General features: G+C 36.3%; 2 protein-coding genes across 2 annotated transcripts in view; one reads left to right on the top strand and one right to left on the bottom strand.

The window, feature by feature from the left end:
• Nucleotides 1–71: 71 nt before the first annotated feature.
• Nucleotides 72–1,691, bottom strand: LOC306864945 (late histone H2B.L4-like; the record flags this gene model as incomplete). Its single annotated transcript, XM_079409259.1, has 2 exons — nucleotides 72–308; nucleotides 1,569–1,691. The coding sequence occupies 2 exons, from the start codon at nucleotides 1,689–1,691 to the stop codon at nucleotides 72–74; spliced, it is 360 nt and encodes a 119-aa protein (XP_079265385.1).
• A 12,560-nt stretch (nucleotides 1,692–14,251) lies between these two features.
• LOC306864944 (acid-sensing ion channel 1C-like) overlaps nucleotides 14,252–27,989 on the top strand; it is a gene marked incomplete at its 5' end in the record, with an annotated part of 76,776 nt that continues 63,038 nt past the window's right edge. Inside the window, one exon of the mRNA XM_079409258.1 lies at nucleotides 14,252–14,815. Coding sequence (XP_079265384.1) covers nucleotides 14,252–14,815 — 564 coding nt within the window. The remainder of the gene's footprint in view (nucleotides 14,816–27,989) is intronic.

Below are 27,989 nucleotides of genomic sequence, written 5' to 3'. Positions count from 1 at the left end.
CATGGCCCATTTTACATGACTTTTTTTTTTAACTGAAATGCTCCTCCGGCTCTTGGACAGCTCACAGGTGATCACTTGGAGCTGGTGTATTTGGTGACGGCCTTGGTGCCCTCTGACACGGCGTGTTTGGAGAGTTCTCCGGGCAGCAGCAGCCGTACTGCGGTCTGCACCTCTCTGCTTGTGATGGTTGAACGCTTGTTATACTGAGCGAGCCGTGAGGCCTCTGTAGCGATGCGCTCGAACACATCATTAACAAACGAGTTCATGATGCTCATTGCCCTGCTGGAAATACCAGTGTCGGGATGAACCTATGGAGGAACACGTAAACACACACAACAAATAATTTGATTAAAGTCACACATTCAGTATGCTTTAAGGTCATATAGGCCTATGTGACCCTGGAGCACAAAACCAGTCTGAAGTCGCTGGGGTATATTTGTAGCAATAGCCAAAAATACATTGTATGGGTCAATTATTGATTTTTCTTTTATGCCAAAAATCATTAGGACATTAAGTAAAGATCATGTTCCATGAAGATATTTTGTAAATTTCCTACTGTAAATATATCAAAGCTTATTTTTTTATTAGTAATATGCATTGCTAAGAACTTCATTTGGACAAATTTAAAGGTGATTCTCAATATTTAGATTTTTTTGCACCCTCAGATTCCAGATTTTCAAATAGTTGCATCTCAGCCATAACAAACCATACATCAATGTAAAGCTTATTTATTCAGCTTTCAGATTATGTACAAATCTCAATTACGAAAAAATGACTGGTTTTGTGGTGCAGGGTCACATATAGTAGTCAACATTTGAAGTTGACCAAAAAAAAAAAAAAAAGTTACTCAAAGTTGTCCAAAGAAAATAATTTTAGTTTTTTGGACAACTTGATGAAAGCTTTTGATCCACTTCAAATGTGGACTACTGTAGTTCATTGAACTACTAACTATAGGACGTTTTCCAAACAACGAATCAAATTTAAAAGAATCAGGTAAAAAACGATTCAGTGATTCTTTTACGTCATGACGTAATCACAATCACATATGGGGATTCTGATAGGCGCGCGTTTTTGTAACATTCTAAGCGCGTGCGTCGCGTTGCATGAGCAAAATGTTCAAATAAAGCCGCGATTTAGGTCTTTTGGTTATATTTTATTAGTAAAGGTGCGTCCCTGTTGATGCAGACAGCCATAATTCACAGCATAAAGCTATTTCTAACCTAGATCTAATTTACATTAAAAGTATAACTTATTGAAAGTGTTATTTCACGTTTTGATAAATAAAAAAGAAGTGTTTTCGCTCGGGTACTGAAAAATTGGCATACATTGGTCCCAGAACCGACACAAATGGTTCTTAGTTCAGTGAGTCAAGAAGATGACTCGAAAACCACTTGGGACCGATTCTTTCAGACCGGTTCCTTGAATCAGTTCGATCGATACATTGAAAAGATCCGACTCAACAAAATGATTCAAGAATCGAACGCGTGTCATCCACTTGGAATTTAATTTAGACTCGGAATCATTGTTTTGTAATTGATCATCTTTATGATGTATGAAAAGTTTCTCACCTGCTTCAAAACTTTGTAGATATACACTGCATAAGTTTCCCTCCTCTTTGCTTTCCGTTTAGACGGTTTTTTGTCCCCAGGTACTTTACCTTTCTTCTTTGCTCCTTGTCCTTCATTGGACATACTGGATTATTTTTAATATTAATAACACTGAGCAATATTTTGTTCTCTCAATTACGTGTTTGGCAGGTTTTCAGCAGGCCTTCATCAGCCATTTATGACGTGCAGGGAAGTTTACACTAATTGGAAAGTGTCTGGGCTCAATCTGGTGTCAGATCAGCCTCCAGTAAGTGTTTTTTTTATTTTTATTTTTTTTATTTATTGAATGCATGAAAAAACAATAACAATAGCCATCATCAAATCACAACAACAGTCCAGGGTCATTCACTTTTTCAGTCCAGAGGAAGTGCGAAGTCCTTCAACAAAGCTCTCTTATTGCTTTCAAGTTCATAGAGAATTCAATACATTTTCAATTCAACTTTGAATCTTACAAAAAGAGGTGTGCAGTTCCAGTAAGTGTTTCAGTCTATTTATTTGGCTTTTTAAGTGTATAGGCCTTCTCATGTGCCACATTTTAATTTGTAAAGTTATTTATTTATTAACTAAAGGACAAGAAATACGCTGATTTTGTAACTCTTTTTTGTTTCATTGTTTATGGAATATTAGAGATCCCCCTACTACATACTGTCAAAATCGCATAACTTACATGCCCAATTTGATGAATAATATCAACTGTGATTTTTGACTAACTCTAGGCTTAGATGGCAATTAGACACTGTTACAAAACATATGAAAATGTATTTTTCATTTTCAAGATTTGTTACTAATACTGATGAATTAAACATGAAACTCAGTGACGTTATGTTGTTAAATTTATTGATGCATATTTCATGGTGTTTTTTAAAGAAGCAGTCCTCAGCATAGTGTGATTGATATCCAGTGTCGTTTTGTTGCATTGCAGGTTGCTTTATGCTGATAGTTTTGCAATATAATTCATGTCTTTGTATGATTTGATTTCACTTCACTTATTTTCACCCAAATAAGGCAGCAGTCAGAACTCATGACTTTTGTTATTGTGATATTTTCTGTAGATTCAGCCATACTTGCACCCAATCTACAGTAAAATGCACTTTTGAAATCCACAAAACACCTGGCCAGAGAAGACACAGGGTTCAGGTGGTGAGAGGATGTAGATTGCTTGTCACTCCTACAGTTAATTGGCTTCCGCCATAATATGCCTATTATGTTAAAAAGCTGCACCTGCAGATACCCATTACAGAACAGCAAATTATAAGAGAGGCTAATATCTGTGCTACATTCAATTTTTAGCTCTATGCTTTTCAGGAGAGCGTACTTAATAAATAGAGTTTTGTTGTAGTGTGTATTATGCATAAATATTATAGCTTCATGTAGGCTAGATTTAGAGTGTGTAACCTCCTGAATAGTGGTCGACCGGTATGAATTTTTCAGAGCAAGCTATACAAATGACGAAATAATACTGATGTTATAGAGACAATCCTGCTTAACAATTGAGATGCATAAATATATGCTGAAAATAATAGTGTACTCACAAATGAATAATTTTTTGAACCTTATTCATGTAGTTTACTAAAGTATTTGAAATCAGAAATTGTTTGTTAATTGATTGACTAGGCATTTTAGAGGTTTATGTAACTGACACAAGTGAGCGTTGCTGCTTCTCTTAAAGGGATAGTTCACCCAAAAATGAAAATTCAATGAATTTCTTTTGTTCTGCCAAACACAAAGGAAGATATTTTGAAAAAAAAGTTTGTGACCAGGCTGTTTTGGGGCACCATTGACTTCCATAGTAGGAAAAAAACACTATGGAAGTCAATGGTGCCCCAGAAATGCTCCGTTTCCCACATTCTTCAGAATATGTTCCTTTGTTCCTTCAGCAGAACAAAGACATCCATACAGGTTTGAGGGTGAGTAAATGATGACAGAATTTTCATTTTTGGGTGAACTATCCCTTTAAGCCTGCTGTATAATACGGTTTTGCTGTCTGAGACCAAGTTTAGGAAATGTCGTAGATTTTGTTATAGGTCAGACTCATCAGTCTTGGATATTTTACTGTGACTTGCTCACTGGTGGCGACTTAATTGCTCTTGCGTTGAATTTTAGAATTTATTACAGCATCAGAAATTTTGCTCCTTTTACTGCGACTGTCTAATGAGGAACCAGTAAGATTGTAACAACTGATCACATTTGTGTGTGAAAGATGTTCAGATACAACTGTTGATCTTAGTTTAAACTTAAAGGAGTAGTCCACCCTTAAATGAAAATTTACTCATCCTCAGGCTGTCCCAGATGAAGATGAGTTTGTTTCTTCATTGGAACAGATGTAAAGAAATTTGATCCTCTGCAGTGAATGGGTGCCGTGAGAATGAGAGTCCAAACGACTGATAAAAACATCACAATAAACCACAAGGAGACTATTTTAACTTTAAAGCAATTGCTTCCAGCTAAAATATGAGTCGTCTATCCTACAATATTGGTTTCTCCAAGAAAGAGTCTGGTCTGAATCAGGAGAGAAATATGCACAGAACAAGCACTGTTGTTTAGAAGCGAAAACAATCCAAAAACCGTTCTAAACAAATATGTTGGTGGATTTTGATGTGAGAGGACAACAGAGGATGGACTTTTTCACTGGCTAAAACATTATTATGGATTATGACATCTTATTTTGGCCTAAGCGACAGTTTCAGGTTAAAACTCCATAATGATGGATTTGTTTGTTGTATACACTCTTGTTTTACAAAACATTAATTGATGGACTGGAGTGGTGTGAATTACTGTGATGTTTTTATCAACTGTTTGGACTCTCATTCTGACGGCACCCATTCACTGCAGAGGATACATTGGTGAGTAATGCTAAATTTATCCAAATATTTTCAGATGAAGAAACAAATTCAGGATGGCCTGAGGGTGAGTAGTTCCAGCAACTTTTGTCTGTTCCGTTAAATTGGCAAGATAGGCGTTTAATAATGTTTATACTACGGGGCCGTTGAATGCTTGAATCTGATTGGCTGACGAACGTTCTGAGGTGTGCAATTATTTTCAGGGAAACGCACGGCGAACGTAGTTCCAGGCAGCTTTCTTGACCGCATTACAGTTCCATATCACTTCGCATCGTTGTCAGCGCTGCCCTGACGATTTTATCAGTTAGCCTAGTGTAGCAACTTAAAGGCTACACATGACATTTCTCACTAGCGAGGTAATAACAGCGCTGCATCTTAAAGCAGACTTACAGTTTAGAGACGGTGCTTCAGAACACTGTTGAGGGACACACAGAGGTAGCCTAATTCATACAAGCTATCTCTCTCTCTCTCTCTCTCTCTCTCTCTCTCTCTCTCTGTTTCTCTTTCTCTGTGTCTCTGTATCTCTCGCTCTCTTTCTAATAACTTCATTATTAACTGCATTAGTCTGCTATCAACGGCTCAAGCCTCCATTGCCAGCTTTAAAATGACGTTTTGGAACTAGCAAAAGAGTCGTTGGATGAGATACGGAAGAAATAATCCTACTCACAATAGCGATTTAAGTAGAAAAACCGGACGAATCCCTTGAAATATATAATCTGATCGATGTCTTGAGGTGTGGCAACCGTAGTATAAGCGGAATAATTGACTCCGGACCGTTGAATTATTAGAAAAATAATGCACACCCGAGGTGTAACGGCCACTCCGCTTCGCGTCGTGGCCGCATCACCACCTCGGGTGTGCATTATTTTTCTAATAATTCAACGGCCCGTCGTCAATTATTCCTTACTTCCTGTCTATGCAGAATAATATTTTTTAAATCATTGCTACACTGTAAAAAAAAAAGAAAATCAATGTTGTAAATAAAACACTCATCATTGGAGTGTTTTACAAAAAAATAAGCCTTTCTACTTAATTCAGTTGTGTCTTTCTCTGTAAATATTTATGTACTACCAATTTCTGAGTAAAAATTGTGGTGTTCCCTTTAGCCAATGACTTCAACACCCATAATGCACTTCATTTTGTTGCTGCCCCTCTATCAATCCAGCTGTCTGTGGGTGGAAAATCGATCTGTAGTTTTAACAAAAGCCCCTGGCCTGAGCTTTTAAAAAGCTTGGTGGAATAGTGCATAATGACTTGTTTTGCATAATCAAGCAGAGTGGATTACAAATAAACAGGGATATCTTGGTATAGGTAATAGTGTTCATTTACATACATCATGTTGGAGCAATACAAAGAATTATGTAAACATTTAAATATGTTGTTGCTTAGTGTTCCCTAATGTTCATGATATACTGTAGACAAGAACCCCTCTGGTTTCATTGCCTATGTAACACTACATCAGCAGGAGATTTGAAACACATTCAATAACCCATCAATACAGATCACAGAACTGTGTGCACTGACTCTTGATCCTGTGAATCTGAAAGCTTTCCAAAAGGAGTTGCATCTCCACAGAGACCATGTTGAGAGGTAAAAAGTTAACAGCCATTTATTATCTTGTTTGGTATACCTTCATACATGAGTGATCAGTATGAGAGTTGTGTATGTCATAATGAAGTGACTCATATGTTTGGCGTTCGCTGTGAAAGGTCATCGTGCGCAGTCAGCAAACCGTCTGATAAAATTGCAATGTGAATTGCTGAATTAAGTCAGAGCTTCATAAGCGAAAAAGAAAAAAAACTGCCCCACTTGAGTAAACAACTGTATTTAGAATAATTAGCTATCAATGCTTATCTGCTTTGTAGGTGTGCATGTCTCGTTTAGTAATTGCTTCTGTGTGCATTTATTTGCACAGTTCACTTTAATTATAATAGCGTTATAAAAACAGAGTTGCTAATTAAGTAATTTTCTCAGCTTTCCAGTTTGTGACCAGTGATTTGTGTGCTGCAGGGTATTCCAGCTTGTGTTCAATTTCACGTTTTTGTTACTGGACAAGACCTTTTGATATTTTCAATTTCACAGTCCCTCCGATCTGACAAGGTCATTGTACGACAGGACTGATGTGTACCCGCAGGTTTAAGGCTTCCCTCCACTCTCAAGAAAAGAGGTATATCCTTTCTTTTATGCCTTTTATTTGTATACAGCAGCCATTCTTTTACATGAGCCTCGAAATTTGCAAGAAAGAAACACAACCAAACCTACAGTACAGTGTGTGACAACTTGTTACTATGCCACCTCTTCATTATTAGTGTTAATGCATTCTATTATGCAGTCTGTGTGTTAATGTTCATGCCTTTTTTTATTCTTTTTTTTATTCATTTTACAAATTATTTGTTCTTTTGTAGAATGTAGAAGGAACAGTGTTATAGTAGTATTAATTATGATATATAGTGTTCATTAATATGTTGTTTAAAGCTTAAAGTTTAATTTTAGTATGCCATCTAAATAATAGGGAATCTACCTACACATATCTGTGGTTGTACCTGCATGACTGGTCACGTGACATGCGTTTTCAGGTTGTGTAGTGTAAACTGAGATCGTTTCTGAAACGCAGCGGAAACGCCAGTGTAAACGGGGATTGTTTTCATTCTAAAATGTTGTTTTAAAAAGAAAACGCACTAGTGTAAACGGGGCCTAAGTCACATTGGACAAACCCATCTGCCAAATGCATAAGTGTAAATGTAGTTCTTTTCTATATGATAAGAAAGGACAAAAAAATCCCATAAAACAACGCATGTTTGGCGTGTGCTATACAATGTGGAAATTCTTCATTCTGTGTACCATGAAATTAAATAATTGGAATGACATAAGTGAAAACATATAAACAATGCCATGAAATATTCTATTAATGTAATTGCATATTCCAGAGCTTTGAGTAACATAACCTTTATAGCCATGATCAGTTCTACACTGACTCAACAAACAGCTTATGCTCCTTATTCGAGAGTCTAATACATTTGAGGCATATTTTAATAGGCTCTCATGGTTTGATCCATGTGAAAAGATTTTTAATGAAGGGAGGAGAGATTTACTTTTAGATCTGTCATCAATGATAAACTCTTTTTTTTTTTAGCATTTTAGCCTACCCATTTGTTTCTCGCCATGAAAATAGCAGTGGTAGCTGGCATGCTATTATAGTCAATTATAAACAAACAAAAACACTGATCCAATATCCTGAATGAAGTAAATGAGGTGTTTTGGACATCCTCTACGCTCATCATACCGCCATGTTCTGCCATTAGTCGCCGCACAGATTTAGATCGCATTAGATTGGCCGCAGATGTCCGATGATTTATTTCCTGGGTCAAGCAGTGTGGCCAGTGTCATTATGCTCACCGTCGCTTCTCAGTAAACAGTCTCAAGAGGCTGCTGCAAAACTGCAAAGCGTCATGATCCTCCAGTGTTTACAGCATGTCTCAGCACCCCTGATGCTCTTCTGCCTGTTACAGGCAGTTCATTGGTTCGAAATGAGATGGCAATACATATAATCTGTCTCAGTTTTAAGATGCTTGCACTTTCATATTAGCTGTGGCATCTGTCTTAAGGCATCGCACTTGAGTGTGCTCGTCTTACTCCAGCGTTTAAGCTGACTTCAGCGATTATTCTCAGCTGAATGAGATTTTGAGTGTGTTCCCACAGCCTGTAAAACAATGGGCAGTTCATCCTTTTTATCTGGTAAATGACACGTGTCTGGTGAATGTGCTTTTATATGTGTGGATGTCCACGTGTGCTCTCTGCTGTGTCGCTTTTTTCTCCAGTCATTGCTTATCTAGATGGAAGAATGTATTTATTTATTTATTTGATTTCATATTCGCAGATAGCTGATAGTCTTTTTGCTCCTGCATACAGAATATATTTAATGTAGCATAATGTATTAGCAAAAAACTGTCGTCATTTACATTGTTTCAATCCCATACTGTTTTTTTTTTTCTTCTTCCACTGAACACAAAAGATGATGTTAGACAGAATGCTCAAAATTTACATAATGAAACTGAATGATTACAATATAAATTGGTTATCACAAGATTCAATATTTAATTGTGATTAAATTGACAGTTATTGGCCTTAACTTGAACATAATTATAATTAATTGGTAGCAGACTGAATTTTAAAGGGGTCATGAACTGAGAAATCAAAATTCCCTTGATCATTTGACAAATAAGAGGTCATTGTGGGATAAAAACATTCTGTAAGTTTCAGAACTTTAAACTTTCTTGTTAGAATAATAACAGCTTATATTGAAGGAGATATGCCAAAACGACAGGTTGTGGAATATGCCACTTTATGATGTAATAGTGTGGCTAAACATCACCTCCGCAGAAGAAGATCAATACCTGCTTGTACATCTCTTCATCTTTAGCCATGCCCACTGATTCGTGCACATAGTAGGTAAATGACAAGAGCGACAAATGCAGATCTACACAGAAACAAAACGATAAACTTTATTTGATGAACATAATGAAGTGCCAGACCACGTCAGTAAGAACTTGGTCCTTTGTTCAGTTCATTTTAGTGCGGATTAGTCTAAAAACAAGGCACAATTCGTTGCAGGATTTTCAGAAACTAAGAGTCATAGAGTAAGACTTTTCATAGACTAAGATTTAACTTCTCCAACGTATCTAATTAATTTCCTATTCAAACATAACATTTTCAGTTCATCAGTAGCTGGGTTTCCATCCAAATGTAATGCAAATCTTTCCAAATTTTTAAAGCATTTTCATTTTGGGGTGAATTATCTCTTAATTGTTGCATTGTTCTTCAAAAGCAGGAAAAGAGGAGTCATAGCAGGTTGGCTAGAGTGTAAACCGGTTTATGAATGACAGTAAGCCTGTTCCTCATGGCCTCTTACGACCAGAGGTCAACTCCCTGAAGGAGAAATCTCATGGTTTGTGCCAAGCTCTCAGCATTGGCATGCTGTTGTGCTTTTCTTGACAGATGTCAAGTGCATACGTGGTTGTGTTGAAGGAAGCTCTTAAAATATTGATCATATGTCAAACAAATCAATCATTGTGTGTTCCTATGTTCCCTCAAATACATATTACATAGCAGAAATGTGCTCCATTTGTAATTTATTGAGAATGCTTTTCATATTCTGGTTAAATTCCTGAATTTGAACAGGATGCAGAATTGCAATTTGACTACAATTTTAATGTAGTGAGTAGAATTCAAAAAGAAATTAATATATAAGAGCAAAAAGTGTAATTTAAGTGTAATTAAAAGTGTAAGGAGGGAAAGTCTGTCAAGAAATGAGTTGTGCTCTATACATCTTATACAGTTTGTTGAGTCTGAAAAACTAAAATAATCAACTACACAAAAAAAAAAATATATATATATATATTAAGCACTGCGTCTTTGGAGTTGGTATTGTGGTTTTATCAGACACTTGCACTTAACATTATATGAAAATCAAGCTCAAATGTAGTTAACAAGGTTTTTGACCAGCGAATGACGGAGATCTGTGCTTTGTTTGTCTTTAGAACGGCTGTATCTGAGTGCATCGCATTACGCTTTCATCAACTAATGTTAAAGGTTATAACGTTTATTATAGCTATATGGGTGCTTAGCTTTTCTTGTTGTTTAATACACTTGGCCAAAATCTCTGATATGAAGCGCTATATGCACAGGATATTTAAAACGTACAAATGTATATTGGCTACAACTAGATGGCAAATGTAACTCTTCTCCACTCTTCAAACAAACAAAAAAATTGCCTTTAATTAGCCAGACATAGTGTTTAAGTAAAGAAAACGCTGATCTCATTCAAACATAAGTAATTTATTTACCCTTGCATTATGAACAAGCAGAGATCTGTCTTCTCCACGCTTCATTCTGAATGGACGCGGGGTGAAGTTACAAGGTTTTGCTGATAGTTTTAGGATCCAATGGCGTTACGAAGTTTTACTGACAAGCTCTTTTAATTGCTTTTTATTGGTTAAATATTTATAAAGCCCTCAAACAGACATAAACACGACTTCAGGGGAAGTCGTGGCCTAATGGTTAGAGAGTCGGACTTGTAATCCGAAGGTTGCGGGTTCGAGTCTCCGGCCGGCAGGAATTGTAGGTGGGGGGAGTGAGTGTCCAGCGCTCTCTCCACCCTCAATACCATGACTGAGGTGCCCTTGAGCAAGGCACCGAACCCCCAACTGCTCCCCGGGCGCTGCAGCATAAAATGGCTGCCCACTGCTCCGGGTGTGTGTTCACGGTGTGTGTGTGTTCACGGTGTGTGTGTGTTCACGGTGTGTGTGTGTTCACTGCTGTGTGTGTGCACGTTGGATGGGTTAAATGCAGAGCACGAATTCCGAGTATGGGTCACCATACTTGGCTGAATGTCACTTCACTGTCACTTCACATAAGGAAGACCAATAGCACTGATTTAAAATGATATTAATGAAATATTATAGAGATAGGAAGTTTGGATAATTTTGACTGGGCTAGGGTATGGCGACTGCCATACGGAAACGCCGCCCCTTCTTCGATTCTGAATTCAGTTTTGTTGCATATTCTACTGCCATTGTCTTCTGCATCTTCCCAAGTTAATTTAATTGTCTTCTGGTGTTCTAGGTATTAACTATTCATACTATGCCATACTGAGACTAGATAAGAAAATGCCCCTTTTCCAATGACGGAGACGCACATTTTGAAAGGCAAGACAGTTAACTGGACCTATAGGATGTATTTTGAATGTTTTAGCTCGTCAACGTCTCGTCTTAGTCACAGAAAAAAGGTTTGTTGACGAATATTTTTCGTCTTTTTTGACGAAATTAACACTGCTTCAGTTGAAAACAAATTAAGGTTTTTGAGGAAAACATTTCAGGATTTTTCTCCATATAGTGGGTTTCAATCGTGGCCAACGGGTTGAAGGTCCAAATTGCAGTTTCAGTGCAGCTTCAAAGGGCTCTATGATCCCAGCTGAGGAATAAAGGTCTTATCTGGTGAAACGATTGGTCATTTTCTAAAAAAAAATGTAAATGTAGGCCTATATACTGTTTAACCACATATGATGTAACATGGGGGTGAGTAAATAATTAGGAAATTTTCATTCTGGAATTGAACTACTCCTTTAATAATTTTTAGACCAGGTTGGACGAACACTTAATTTTCACTTCCTGTAATTTCAGTTTAACTTCTTTTAGTGTGTGGCCAGTTTACAGGGAGCCTCTTCTTCAATTCTGAATTCAGTTCTGTTCCAGTCTAAAAACGTCTTCTGCATCTTCCCAAGTTAATTTAATTGTCTAGTGATGTTCCAGGTATTATTCATCTGTCTTAAACTGAAGTGAAAGCAATTGAAACAGCAATATGTGGAAAGCCTGCAACAGGATAATGACCCAAAACGGTTAAGCAAATCCACAGATGATGGTTGGCTAAGAGATAAATGGTTAAGAAACGGGTCAAGTGAGTAAGAAAGCTCTCAAAACTGCATTGTTATAGCAAGTCGAAGCAAAAATTCTCCAGATCGATGCAGGAGACCAATAAACAATTAGACAAAAAGCCTGCAAGTGATTTCCTGCCAATAATGGCTAAAACCAGCTAATAGTTTATTTATTTTTTTACGTTTTCATTGAGCAAATTAGTTTCATGGTGGTTTTGTTGGTGACTCAGCTCATGTCATTGTGTGATTTCAGCTGTCGATCACTGGTCACCATGTACAATCTTTTATTCATTCAGCCCTCAGGTGAAAGTAGGAACATACTCAAAACACCAATCGCTATCTCCCAGAGCGCAACAGTGGAAATAAAGCGATTAGCACATTTGGTCAGGCCAGTGGCATGTTAAAAGCTCAATGGTGATGTTTGTATGTGGGAGGCAGCGCCCACTCTCTGATAATGTGATTCTCCTCCTTTTAAAGTCCTGCTTTAAAATTAAATCTAGTTTAGTAACACTGTTTTTCCATCTTTTGCTCTTCATTCTTAATAGTGCATCTCAAAAGTACTGCTCTTGTATTTTGCCTTGTTAACAAATAGCTAAACCACATCTGTCGCATCCGGGAATGTCTGGTAATCAATCATGCAGAGGTATGTGAAATATAAACCGGTTTTAGTTGTTGCATTATCCGTCTGCCTTTTATTCAAAGACTTGTTTTGGATGTGCAACCTACACATGGCAAGCTTGCTGAGTCGAAACATAACAACCGATTCACAGAATGCCGTTCACAGTAATTTACATGTAGAAATATGCTGTATAATATTGTAATATGCTAATCCTCATGCTCAGCATATTTGCTATAATGGAGAGCCTGTAAACAGGATCCAGACATTACAATATTTGCAAAAGTCAGAATATGAATGCATACACACAAACTCCATCTGGGCTCTGTGAACAGTTCTGAAAGCTATTTTTATTTTCTATTGGACCGCAAACAAAATTTGACGTCAACTGAATTGCATGTATTTTAAAAAAAGAGACCCCTCAACAAATAAATATTAATATAAAGCATTATGTCTTTAAGTCCCAACCTCCTCTTGGGACATTGATTGGATATTGATTTAATTTGGTTGAGAAGGATCTCTATCCCTGGCCGTTCACCTATTGTTATGGTAATTTATCTCCCTTGAGAATTATAGCAGCCGTAATCGCATGTCACTTAAGGCTGGATTTGCAAGTGATCCCTGAACTATTAACCCCCCCAAAAAACAATGCACATTGATTGAACCTCAGTCCATAAATCAAGTTGATCTCTAATGACGGACATGTCCGTTACCACTCAGAAAGATACAAAATCCTCTCCAATCTCTTGTCAAACTCCAGCTACATTAATATGCAGGTTTAGTGGGGAAAATGAGCATGTGCTTCCCTGCAAAACCAACCTCCTCGGATACAATCACATGGCGTAGATGGTTGCTTCTCTGCAACTACCTGTAGCTGAAATACAGCATTGCACATTGAGAGCTTTTCCTATCATATGAAACCCAGAGTCGAAGCACCCCAAGCCCCGCTAGCACCCTCCCCCCATGTTTCTCGCGCACACACACGGAGAGGCTGTGGTGAAGCAGACGCTCAGCAGTGGGATGGATCCTGACTACTAAAGAGCAACGGGGAGCGAGGAGGGGTGGCAGGCAGCCGGCAGAGGTGCATTAATCCTCATTTCCAGATCTGGAGGAAGAAACATTCGCTGTCCGGGGCGAGACCACCACGTTGGCTTTCCAAAACATCAGGAGGCAGTGCTTGCCACGGCTCGCCGTGAATCCAGGAGAGACGAGGAACCCAGCTGAGGCTGTCAAACGCAGAGGTGGGCTAGGAGAGGAGGTCTATGACCCTTGATTTTCAGCAGGGGAGTGGCGCAGGGGGACGTAGCTGGCGACAAGCAACAGACGCTCGGCGCTTGTAATCTTCCCATTCACTAATTCATTCCATGCCATTGTCATAGCGATGTAAAGCCATTCTGTGCCGACTGGAGGAGGCACACTCCAATCAGCTGCTCTCGCCAAGGCAAGATCTTTCATTTCCATCAGTGTATTTTGGTTTCCCTTCACTTCTTTGTGCTTTGTCCCTCAGAAACCGGACGGCGTCACTCCTGTCTTTTCATGTGACTTGGTCTTTCTGGAGCTGTCATTGTGTTTGGTTCTGCATGGAATGACAGCTGCTTTTTTAAAGACGGTGGAAGAGGTCGTGGATGGAGTGAGGACTGCCACTAACTGGAAAGCTCCTTGAGAAATCGTAAAGAATCTCTTCAAAGACTTGCTGCTCCTTCAAGCATTTAGACTTGCCTCGTTACACATTTTCTACCATTTGTCTCACTGGATACCAATGACCGCCATGAAGGGAGACTCTGAGGACAGCATTGAAAGCGTGAGGCCGTCCAGCCTGCAAGTTTTCGCCAACTCCTCCACACTACATGGCATGAGCCACATATTCGCCTATGGCCACATGACGTTCCGTCGCGTCTTATGGACGCTGTCCTTCATGGGCTCTTTGGGTCTCCTGATGTTTGTGTGCATGGACAGAGTGTACTACTACTTCGAGTTCCCCCACGTCACCAAACTTGACGAGGTGGCGGCGCCCAACCTCACCTTTCCGGCCATCACCTTCTGCAACCTCAATGAGTTCCGTTTCTCGAAGATCACAAAGAACGATCTGTATCACGTCGGGGAGCTGCTGGCATTGCTCAACGAGAATTATCAGATTGCTAACCCTCACCTGGCCGAGCCGGAAGTCCTCGCTTTGTTGAAGGAGAAGGCTAATTTTGTCAACTACAAGCCCAAGCAGTTCAACATGACGGATTTCTACAACCGCACGGGCCATGATGTCAACGACATGCTCTTGCAGTGCACCTTCAGAGGGGAGGAATGCTTCCCTCTAAACTTCACCACTGTAAGTTACCATGGTATAATCTTCTTTTGCAGTTGAAAGTTGTGGCAAACTGAAGTTCAAGCACTGTTGGTCTATAGGAAAATGTTGCTCGACATGAGCTATACAGGGCCATTGATTTTTGTTTCCCCCTTTAGACTACTCCTTTGTTGACAAGACACTTCTCAGTTTTTGCTGGTTCAGTGTAGGTTTTTCCCCCTTGAAACCATTTGCAGCTGAAAAATCTATATATTGAAACATGCAATTACATTTATGAATGCAGTAAAAATAAAAAATGACTGTCAAATGGCTACTTCTCAAAAGACATTACAAGAGTGCACAGGCTCTCTCACTCAGTTCTTGACCAAGTCAAACTGTAATTGCACAAATGTACAACTAAGGCTACATGAATTTCTGCCAGCAGTGAGGGAATTGTAACTTTAAAATGAGAACATGTTCAATAATGTTTGCCATTTCTCAGTGAGAAAAGTAATCATCTCTAATCCAAAGAAAACTGAATTTATGAAAATAGTCATCCTTTATGGGCTGGTTTTATTAAATTAAAACATGATCACCACATTTGAAATTGATTGAATGTAGATTGACAAGCAGCAAGTTCTGAGCTACGCTGATGAGCTTAATTAAGAAGCTTTGCATTAAAATGGTTTGTTTTATCGGTGGCATGTGTTGGCTAAAGCATGTTGAGCATTTCTGTTATTTAATATTTCCCACTTCATTCCATTGGCACTGTAGCTACGCCTTAGCTGTGGTCTTATATGAATAAATACCTTGTTCAAATAAAGAAATTACATAATAAATGCAGCTGAGGGCAGAGAGTGAAATGTCACATTCTTGCAGTTAGTTATTGCACTGAAAGGGCTGGCTGACTGAAAGACAGGAGGATTTGGTGTAAAAGAGGGCAACAAATGTGAAACAGGTGTTATCATGCATTGCACAGTGATAATGATCGATTACAGTGGTTTCTTTTAGATGATGCGTTTCTGTGAGATGTTTTTTCTGTGTTTTTCTATTTGCTGCTTTTGCATTTCCTTTTAATTTAATTTATGCATAGCATTTAGAATTATGTGCCAGATATTGAGAAGTCCTGTGACTGATTCTAATTTATTTGTGGATCCTGGTTTGGACATGAGGAAAAAATTACTTCAGCTATCATTATGTTCTAAGTTAAGGGGATGTTGAACATTGAGGTTAATGTAGGTCCACACCTCCTAGAAGGCTTTATGCACGCTTTATATATCAGCATGCACAATCATAATAAGAATTTTGCAGGTGTCAGAAATGGATGGGGTAGGAAATGAGAGGAAAGTCGTCTCTACGCCTTAAGAAGGTCTTCCACACTTGTTCAAAATATACATTTGCATGTTTATCGTAGCAAAAGCATTAAGATTTAAAGAATAATTCACCCCAAAATAAAATGTATTATTTACTCAAATTTTTGCCATTTCTAACCCATCCTATTATGACTTTCTCTTTAATAGAATTTTTGAAGAATATCCTGGTCACTGTTTTTTTATAATGAAAGTGAATGATGACCGGGTCTTGAAAGCTCCAAAATGACCAAATAAAACCATATGCACTATATGACACTATGTGCCATGTCCTCTGAAGTCATGCAATATCTTTTGTTTTTTTATTAATCTCAGAGCTTCAGAAGACTTTGTATATAGTAAGTCCTGTGGACTGCTTTCATGATGTTTTAGGATGCTTTGGCATGCTTTTTAAAGCTTGAGTGCCTTAGGGGACTAATTCATACTAATATGTTTTTGGGGTCGACCAAAATGTGTTTTTCAGGGTCGATACCGATTATTACAGATAATAGATGGATAACTGATATTTTAACCGATATGTATGTCTGGTGTAAAAATGACAATTAATGTCAAAATTAAGAATAACAAGGGCTCTGACAGAAAACGTTCTTTAAATGCTTTTAAATAATTTTATTGGCAAATCGATTTTGAAAATGACCAAAAATCGATAACCATAAAATGCTTAATATAAGCACCGATAATCGGCCAGGCCAATAATCAGTCTACCCCTAATATGTTTTAATATTATTTTTACTCATGGTAATTGCATGCAATAGAGTGACCAATAAAGATTTCTCCTTTTGTGTTCCATGCAGTGAAGTCACTCAGGTTTGGAAAGACATGAAAGTGAATTTTGATTTTTGGGTGAACTATTCCACTGAGATGTCAATAGGTCATGCAAGTTCATTTGGCACAATGGCCTTTTAATATATAAGGTACTTAGCAGAGAGATTGTTTGGTGTGTTCAGCATACCCTGCTTCTCATTTTGTATCATTTACCTTTAATTTCCATCGTAAGTATCCTAAATGAACAGAAATGAGGTACAATAGGGGGTCATTAACTGGACTATAAGTGCCGTGAACTCTGAGTGCAAACATTACGGTAATTATCTCTATAGTGCCGTTTGATTGACTCAAATGAAAATAAGTGTTGCGATCAGGTATCTACAATATGGTCTCCTGACAATATATACATCAATGCTGAGTACCAGTGTAAAACCTCTGGGCCCAGAGCGCCCTTACCTAGTTTAGAGAGAAATCAGTGCTTAATGAAAATTAAGCGTACTTAGGAAAACCCAAGTACCTATTAACATTCAGTGTTGTTCTTGAAACCCTCTGAGGCTGGATCCTGGTCTTTAGCATTCAAAAGCACAACCCTCAGCACCTTACATACATCTGTTTTCAGCTGCTTGAGCATCACGGCCGAATCTCTGTGATCCAGCTCGTTTTCAAGCCCCCCTTCTGTCGGCCGAATAACGTGGCCTATACTTTTTTATTTAGAGAAAGGGCTTTCTTCATTAACATGAGTGTTGCCTGGCAACAAGGCATTGCATTGCACTGCAAATCATTCATGGGTAATTGCTATTGTTGTGCGTGATGACAAACACTCACTAGGTAGTTGAGATGACTCCAAAGCCGTCACTTTGTGCATTTGTGTGTGTGCATGAGCACAAATACGTGCGTATATAAACTGTTTTGTGAAACTACTATAATAGCTGTCAGATTGCTGCTGGTCACAAACATTCATGCTGAGGTTCATGAGGTTCTGCCCTTAAACAAATGCATTATGGGAGAGACATGGTAGTGCATTATATACTCCTTGTCGAACATTGCGCATTATGTATTCCAGTGCTTGTGCTGCTCAAACAATTCAGGTGCATTGTCTTTCTTTTAGTCCACTGAAACATTGTAGGCGCATAAAACAGTGATTTTTAAAAAAAAGTTCAGTAAAAGCTTTGTGACATTGTCAATATGTGGTGGATTGCGGCTGATAATGATAACACTAAAATTGCATTCTTTTCTTTCCACTTTTATATAATACGTTTACATAGTGTGGCTTATAATGGTTGTAACATTAAAATTGGATGCATTGTTTTCTCATTTTTTAATTTCTTTTTTTTATTATGCAGTTGCATAATGTGGCCGATAACGATTTAAACATTAAAATTGCATAGATTGTTTTCCCATTTTTATTTGTTTACAATGCATTTACATAGTGTGGCAGATAATGATTGTAACACTATTGCATTAATTTAATGCATTTTTTCCCTTTTTTAACTTTTATACATTGTATGTACATGACATCTGTTGCATAGAATATAACTAAAAAATAAATGTAATATATTTAGGAATTATTATACTTAAGAATTTTCATGGATAGTGTGAATTATGAGCCTATATGAAATATTTAGCCTTGTCTGAGATAGGATTCAGCATTTGGCACACGTGCACAAACACATTGAGCTGTAATGTCCATGTGGGACACACAAGCTCGGATTAACCATAGGACCGATTTGGCTGTTGCCTCAGGGCTTTGAATTCCAAAGGGCCTTGAGCTGCAACCAGGTTTTATTTTTTATTTTATTTTTTTGTCCAGCCAGTGACTCATTCTAAACAGCTTCATCAAGTCATTTGGAATGGGTTTAGTCAGGTTTTTCAAGCAACACAATGACTTTACTAATTTGTTTATTATCATAATGCAAATTCGTAATCTGTGGCTGTAAGAATGTTTAAATTTAGAATAGAGAGTGTGTGTGCGCTACAAATAGTCATTAACTGTCACTTTGACGGACTGGGTTGTACATTTTCTGTCATGCTTTATTTTAAGCTGTCATAAACTACTCAGTTTGCCTGTTGAGTTAAGTACACCAAGGACCCCAATGGATAGCTTTTTAAAATGCCTGATGAATCAAAAACATATAAAAACCTGTAACTGAACATTTGTGTAGATATGCTAATCAACTGGTTTGGTTCAGTAGGATATGTTTTTTTTTTTTTTGGTTTGTTTGAAAGAAATTTCACTTTTTTCAGCAAGGATGCATTAAATTGATCAAAAGTGACAAAGGCTTTTACATTGTTACAAGATTGTTAGAAAAGATTTCAAATAAATGCAGTTCTTTTAATATTTCTACACACCAAATAATCCTGAAATAATGATCTTTCCTCAAAGATATTAAGCAGCACAACAGAATTAAGTTTTCAACATTGATAATAATATGAAATATTTCTTGAGCAGCAAATCGGTATATTAGAATAATTTCTGAAGGATCATGTGACACTGAAGACTGGAGTAATGATGCTGAAAATTCAGCTTTGCATCACAGGAATAAATTATATTTTATAACCTACTCAAATATAAATCAGATATTTTACATAGTAATAATATTTCACAATTTTACTGTGGTTTTGATCAAATATATGCAGCCTTAATGAGCAGAAGAGACCTCTTCCAAAAATACTGGCCACAAACTTTTGAAAGGTAGTGTATTTACTGACATTTTAAAAAGCATCAAAGGTCAAATAACATTGAGGTGACGTCATTTTTGATAGATTTTTGTTCAGGTACTTGAATAGAATAAAACTAAAAGTTCTTTCAGCCGATAGAGCTGCTTTCTAGACTCAATTCACCACACAGACTGAATTGTTCATGACTGCGTCAGTAAAGTATTGTGGTTGATGTTTGTATATGACATTGATATCACAGGAATGTCTTACCAATTAGGATTTTTTTTACAGGTTTTTATTTTTATTCTGCTTTCATAATTTGAAAAATGCCAGTAGATGCAGCAGGGTTTGTGATTGGGTCAACATCTCACAAATGATTTCACTGGAATGCCTATTTTCTCACATCTCTATCCTGGATTATTTTTCCTAGAGGTGATTTGTTTAAAAATTTATGTGCTCTTGTTTTCACATCTGATCCTCTTTATCCTCCTTATCGTCTTCTTCCTCCCTTGATTTTCCGCCTTTTCTCTACAGTCTCCATAAATTACAAGTGGTAAAGCCCAAATCATATACTTGAGGATTTATGAATCAATCATTTCTCTCTGTTTTAGGAGTCTTAAAGGTGCTGTAAGCCATTTTGCTAGACTTAGCTATTGATTTAACCTGTCTTCATCCATTCAGCCGAATACCCTCCCTGAAAAACCTGGGTGTGAAGCTGACTGACAGGCAGAGAGCGATTATGGGACTTTATTTTGCAGGTGACACCTCAAGACACATTTTATGCGCAGCACCTTTAATTGTTTGAATTAAGGTTAAGCTTGTTTGACAGGAATGTTGTTCCAGCACCAACAAAAGATGTCGATTCAGGCAAAGTCTCGGTCACCCTTAAAGATAAAGCGCTAGATTTCATCTGTTCTCAGTCTTGGCGCAAAATTGGTGAGTGTTTTCATATTGAGAGTGCTCAATTTGATCTATAATGCACATAACGCTATAAAACAGGACATAGTGTTTGATTGTTGTTGAAGTATATCTGGGTATGTTTAATGCACACTCTGTACCACAGCATCCTTCCATTATTTCAATGCACAATGAAAGAAAAAGCACTTCGCACTACAGGGAAACGCATTATCTAATTGTCCCGTTCACACAACGTCAGGAAAATACAAAAAGGTGAGAGGATAAACTTAAAAATCACATAATAGATGTCTTTTGAACACTGCCTTTCAAGCATCTCCCGTCTTTATAACACCGTGTTCCGTTTAATGTCAGAAAAGCAGCAAGAGCAATTTAACTGCTCGTGATTATAATTATGGTAATTTACTTTCATGCCCTTTCGATTCAAGCCGACATGATGGAGTTCACTCTAGATTACACTATTGTTCACACTTCTGTTGTATCTCTGTCACAAGTTTGACACAAAGTGCTGCAAGAAACCGTGTAAACAAAGCGAGGCCTTTGCACCAGCATGCATTATCAGAGCACAAATAGCTTGTGTTCAACAAACAAATGGATTTTGGTGTCTCAAGAGATGTCTGCGTAATCCTTTTTGTTTTGTCGTCAGTTGCAAACGTTCTTTTTTAAGGTAATTCAAGCATTTGTCGCTAACCGTTAATCAGGTGCTTGCTTTGAGCCCGGATGCTTTTTTTCTGACTCTCTGTGATCAGTATTCATCTTGACCTGCTGCTCGCAGTCCTCTTTGAGATGAGATTCGCTTCACTTTTTATGTTTCTCGCGCAAACTGTTGCCGAGCCCCAGGGACTTGAACAGATTGAGGTGTAATGCTGTAATGCTTTTAGCTATAAAAGTCAATGGCGGCGTCTTTTGCGGCGACACGGCTGAGGAAACCTCAGAAGACGACGCCACTCATCTCATGATTGTCAGCTTATGATGTTCGTCGTTTGACTTGAGGGTGATTCGCCAGCAGTGGTGTCACAATACAGTCTACATCAATAACTTCTATGATGCTTTTGGGAAACGGCACAATTTTTCGGCATCTTCCTGATGCTATCATTCTCTTGAAGTGCACGAGGGCTGCGTTATAAATGAGTCATGAGAGTCAAAGGCCAGTGATTTTGGCAGGAAAACGAATGCCGCCATCATTAAAGGTAATGCCAGGTCAGCGTGCCCTAAAATATGTTCACACATTTGCAGCGGTTTGTAAAAAGTGATGCTGAGCTGTATGAGAACATGTTTCTTGGGAGTGTGGGAATTCATTCACTGTATGGGTTTATGCAGATATTCTCAGTTCTGATGCAGCGTGAATAATCAAGCAGGCATTTGAGGACAGGGTTGGGGGAATTGATTCACAGATGCATTGTGATTCTTTCACAAATGATTCTGCATCGATATACAGAAATTAATAACTGGGATTTGAAGGGAATTGATCATTTTGCTTCTTAAAGAGTTACTCCACCCCAAAATGAAAATGTTGTCATTAATCACTTACCCCCATGTTGTTCCAAACCCGGAAAAGCTTTGTATAAACAAATTGTGATTTATTTTGAATATTTCATTTATATTTATATAAGTAATATTTAAAGTAAATAAATATTTTAAATAATACATATTTGAGTAAATATTTTAATATTAAATATTTGTTATTTTAAATATTTATATAAATAATGTTTTAATATTATTATTAATGAAAAATATGCAGTAATGTTTCATAATTATATATTCAAAATGATATAATATTTAATAATAATTAATAATATTTAACATCATATACATTGTTTCCTCAAAAATGTTCATAAATTTGAAAAGTTTAATTTTAAATACATATTTGAGTAAATATTTTAATATTAAATATTTATTTTATTTTAAATATTTATATAAATAATGTTTTAATATTATTATTATTATTAATTAAAAATATGCAATAATGTTTTATAATTATATATTCAAAATTATATAATATTTAATAATATTTAACATCATATACATTGTTTCCTCAAAAATGTTCATACATTTGAAAAGGTTTTTTTTTTTTGGGTTAAACATATCATTTAAATAAAGAAACGCATTTACTGAAAAATATACGCATACACATTTAAAATAAATGGCTAAAAATTATTAAAAATGTTGGAAAATCATATACTGGCCTATAACCAGAACTGGACCAGACATGTATTTTTTATATTTTTGTGTATAATTACATGTCAAGTAATGTGTTAAGCTAACTGAGACTTGTTATAGCACGTGCATATCATTGCTCTTTTGTTGATTTTGATTGCTTCCATTGTCCTCATTTGTAAGTTGCTTTGGATAAAAGCATCTGCTAAATGACTAAATGTTGGTAAATTTACAGTGTATAAAAACAGTTTTGTTTTCCTGACAGAACATGTGCTATGGATTATTAAATGAAGCATGTGAAATTCTAAACTGTTGTTTTCTTGGCTGTTTTAGAACAAATTGCCTCTGCGTCATATGGCCTAACCCTAAATTATGTTAGTCTAATTTCAGTTGATAGCAGACATACTTGAAATAAAATTAGGTGTTTATTTTTCCTCAGTCTCATTTTTTTCTTGCCTAGGGAACAAAAGTAAAATGTGGACCAGGTTACCCCCTCTCTCCTCTACAGATGAGAATTTTTATACAAAGTTTGGCAACTTAGTATTCATTTTATGATGCTTTGACCCTGTCTATGCTGGAATGATTGTCTGCATGAAGAAGGATCTTGTATATGTGCCTTCAGTGTCAGGGTTCGGCTGCTACTATCCGCGATACTTGTTTACCTGACAGGACAAATGCTTGTAAATGATTTTGTGCTGCGGTAACCTGAAGTTTATTTTTTGATACTGAACCCAATGTCCCACTGCTAGTGTGACAGAGTTTCAGGCCATTTGACAGAAGTGTCACTTGCCCTACTGGTTCAGCGATGCGCTGTCACTGCATCTTGCGGTGGTTGTTTTTGTATCTTTCAAACTTTAAGCATGAGTTCTTCAGTGATAAATTGAACATTGTTGTTGCACTTTGTGTCATAGGTCACCAAAAAAAAAGAAAAACTGTATAGCTGGCTGAAATAGATGAAGGTTTGTTGAAGTTGCAGTTCTATTGAAGAATTTCTTGTAATAGTCTCGGAAACATCAGTTAGAATAGGTGAAATTATAAACAAATTATGTTTATTCTGAATATATTTATATTGAAATAATAAATAATATTTAAAGTAAATAAATATTTTAATATGCATATTATATACATATATATACATTTTAAATATGTGTGCAAATATTTTAATCATTTATTTAATTAATTTATTTTAAATATTACTTATTACTATAAACAATATTTTAAATTAATTTATATATATTTGTAATATTTAATTTATATATATTTTATATATACTTGTTTCCAAACCGTGTAGAACAACTTTGCCCTCATTAAAATGATGTGCGTTTGTCAAAATCTGAGCAGAAATGCTGTCTTGTAGATGTTGTGAAATCCACATCCTTATATGCATAGGCAATAAAGCTGTGTGAGCTGAGCGCCTGCTGTAATCTCCGTCCTCAGGCTCATCCGTCCTGCTCGTGGATGCCTGACTGTGCCGTCTGATCGTCCCAGTTCATTCAGTGCTCATGGTGGTTATGTTAATGGATTTCATGCTAAGACTTTATGCTGATTCTCTCCATGACTAAAGCTCAAACATTGTACAGAGATGTTATTAATTTACTAAGTAGCAGTATTTAATCGATTCTTACGTATTAAATTATGTTCCACATGGTTCAGCTGTAAGATTGTGTTTTTAAAACTGTCAAAGATGATGGTGGCGCTAGAAATACAGAATATGATTGTATACATGTATAAATAACTCACTGCAGTTCCATATTTTCAAGATTTGTCATTTGAATATTGATGCTGCTATAAACGTGTATACATATATATAATTGTTTTTTATTTTTTATATTTATATATATATATATATATATTTTTTTTTTTATATTTATTTATTTATTTTAATTAATTTTATTTAAACATTCATTTATTTTGGCAATTTTTGTACTGTAAATAAAAATTAATTTATATTAATTGACTGATTTAAAGTGTTTCATATAAATTTTTTTATAAATATCTTTTAAAAATTAATTTCTTTGCAAATTTCTTATGACGGAACTGATAGGACATTTATTTTTATATTAGTCTGTATTAGTATTTTTTTTAACAATCATTCTTTTTTTAGTTAAATACTATGCAACTAATGGAAGAGGGGCAGAGTTTATATATGTTGTTATATAATCCAATTGCTAATTTATTTTTGCATTTTTTTTTAATACAGTGCAACTAATAGATGGAGCATAATTTTTATTTATATACATTTTATTAGTATTTTTTAAATATTCATTTATTTTTACAATTTTTTAACTATAGTGGAAGGTGGGGCAGAATCATTCTTTGTTAATTTGTATGATTTTTATTTTTAATATTCATGTATTTTTGCATATCATCTTTTTGTTAAATACTAACCAACTAATAGAAAGTGGGCCAGAATTATTATTGTTTTTATATTTTATTTTATTATATTATATTTTATTTGTTTACTTTTTTTTTGTTCATTCATTCCTCATTCTTCAGTAGACCGGATAGCTTATGTGTATTACTAGGTATATTTTGTAGGTATATTTGGAACCTTTTAAGTGTGTTTCCTTCATTTTATAGTGATTTCTTAAGTGTGGTGCTTAAATAGATTCTAACAGATGAAATGACTTTAGTTGCCAAATAGTGACCCATAAATAAGTTAATATACTTTTTTTTTAAACCTTTGTGTCTCTACATTCGATTAAATCCAGAAAAGGGCTCCATCTATATCTTGATGTCTCTAGGCAAAGACGGTGTCCTTTAAATGCCCATCTTTATCGATTTGATCCCGCCGACCAGTCCATTTTGTTTTGAACAAAGCCTTCTGCATTGACCAGCTTCAATCTTGATATTTTTTTCTGGATGATTTGTGTCCACTGGAGTGTGGAATTAGTCATTTGTTTCAATCAGAGACATCTCCTCTCAATTTGAAGAGCACGTTTGGATTATAACACACCGAGAGATCTGTGAACTCGCACCACTCCCAGGGAAGAAGCCACCAATCACATTAGACGAGGCAGCGATCCTGTCTCACTCAAACTAGACTATTGTCTGCTGGAGTGGCCTGCGGTGACTCGAGGGGACGAAGTTGTGATGGGAAATAAGAAAGAGACAGTGATAAAGACCTGTTTTGATGTAGGTTTGTGAATATCGCTTTTAAAGAGGATGATTTCGAAATCTCACTTTTGAGACCGTGTCATGTGTTTCATAGCAATCCGCTTAAAATTGAATTGGATGAACTGTATAGTCAGAAAGTAAGTGTGAAATCTCAAGCAAAGTCAGGTCAGGTTTGCAGTTGCACGATCGAAACGTTCAGCCGGTCAAGGAAAAGTCGTAAGATGATGAAAGATTACTAGACAAACATTTTTCTTTGACAAAACATGAATCATGTGCGATTAGACAGTAAAAAGGGTCATTTTTGTTTTCATATTGCTTTTAAACCCTTTTATTCCCAAGTGAATATGAAAACCGGTTTTATTATGAGGTGAACGTCCAAATATATATGAAGCTAAAGTAAAAAATATTTCTTGCAGTTGTCTGTGACTCATTTTGCTCTGAGTGCACAAGCAGTATAGGATACGTATGTGTTTTTCATTTCATTGTATTTGCTGTAAGAAAACTATTACATTGTGTACTCTCGAGACTTATATTTCTAAAACTGAAGGCTATGAAATAATGTTTTGTCAGGGGACCACATAGAGAAACATGGAGAAGAGTGTGCAAATAATTGTCCGTATTACATCAGTGCATCTGAAAAAGGACTGCTGTGGAAAGTCTTTTCTGTCATGAAATGTGTCACGATCGTCCTAACTTAGACATTGGAATTGCCCTAATCTAGAAAGTCAGAAATTGTCATTGAAGCATGTATTGATATGCTGTGCTCCATCGGTGCATGAAACCAGGATAATTTCTAAAACATTCACCGAGATGAGCTAATAAGGATACGGAGGTGGAATGAAAAAGCATGAATGGTTCAGAAGGTTGAGCTCTTATGGCTTTGTTTCGAGCATGATTAGCTTCGTAATGAAGGCGAGAATCTCTCCCTCCAGCTAGAACTCTTACATCTTCATTCATGAAAACATTATGAAGACACATATGGGTTTTAAACCAAAGCAACTTTGATCCAAGTAACTCGGGACCGATAATAAGGGAAGAGAATAAGCCATGTCTGTCTCTGATGCTTGAATAATCTGTCAGATGCTTCCAGAAGCAGCGTTGGTCATACCTTGCGATTGATCTGTTGTAGGTGTATCTTGGTTATGTAAGGCTCTGGGAAAAGACTGTTTAGCTGGTATTTGGAAACTACTCTGAAACTAAGGGCCCTATCATACACCCGGCGCAATGCAGCGACGCAAGTGTTTTTTGCTAGTATCAGCCCGACGCAGTTATCATTTTCACGTCCTGCGCGATGTTGTTTAAATAGCAAATGCATTTGCGCTAGTGCTGTCAAATCGTGATTAATCGCATACAAAAGAAAAGTTTTTGTTTGCATAATATATGTTTGTGTTCTGTATATATTTATTATGTATATATAAATACGCACACATATATAGCCGTGGGAACGTATTTTGAGTGGGGGGGGGCTGGTCACATGACAAGAGTGATGCGAGATACTATGATCCAAAAGCGCAACTTTTGTTGTTAAAAGTTTCATTTATTCATTTAATATAAGTGAGTTTGTCTTTATTGTTGCTGTTTTCACAAAGAAAAAAAATTCAATAAATAAAACAATGAACCACAACGCATTTGTTTTAAAAGAGAGAAAAGACCTTATACAACGCAAGTAGGCTATATGTGTCTTATTCATTTTGTTAATAAAAGTTAAATTTTTAATATAGGCCTATGCGAACTTGCCATTGTACCATTTTATGGCTGATGTGTTTTAATAAATAGGCTAATAATGAACCCCAAACTACGATCATTTTAAAGAAAGGGGAAATCCAAAGACCGTTTATTTATTTGTTACAATGCAGGTTAAACATATTTCCCTTATTCATACTGTTAATAAAAGTTCAAAGTTTAATATAGGCCTAAGTGAATTTGTCATTGTACTGTTTTATTGTAGGTTACAGCCTTTTTTTTATTATTATTAATAATAATAATAATAATGAGCCAAACTAAGCATTCGTTTGAAGTAAGGGGAAAATCCAAAAACCTCTTATTTATTTGTTACAACGTCTTATTCATTCAGTTAATAAAAGTTTTATGTTTAAGTGGTGTGAAAAAGTGTTGGCCCCCTTCCTGACTTTTTTATTTTTTTGCATGTTTGTCACACTTTAATGTTTCAAATCATCAAACTAATTTAAATATTAATCAAAGATAACACAAGTAAACACAACATGCAGTTTTTTTTA

Source organism: Barbus barbus (assembly GCF_936440315.1).
Source record: "Barbus barbus genome assembly, chromosome: 46".
NCBI classification, from domain to species: Eukaryota; Metazoa; Chordata; class Actinopteri; order Cypriniformes; family Cyprinidae; genus Barbus; species Barbus barbus.
This window is presented reverse-complemented; position numbering and strand designations above follow the sequence as displayed.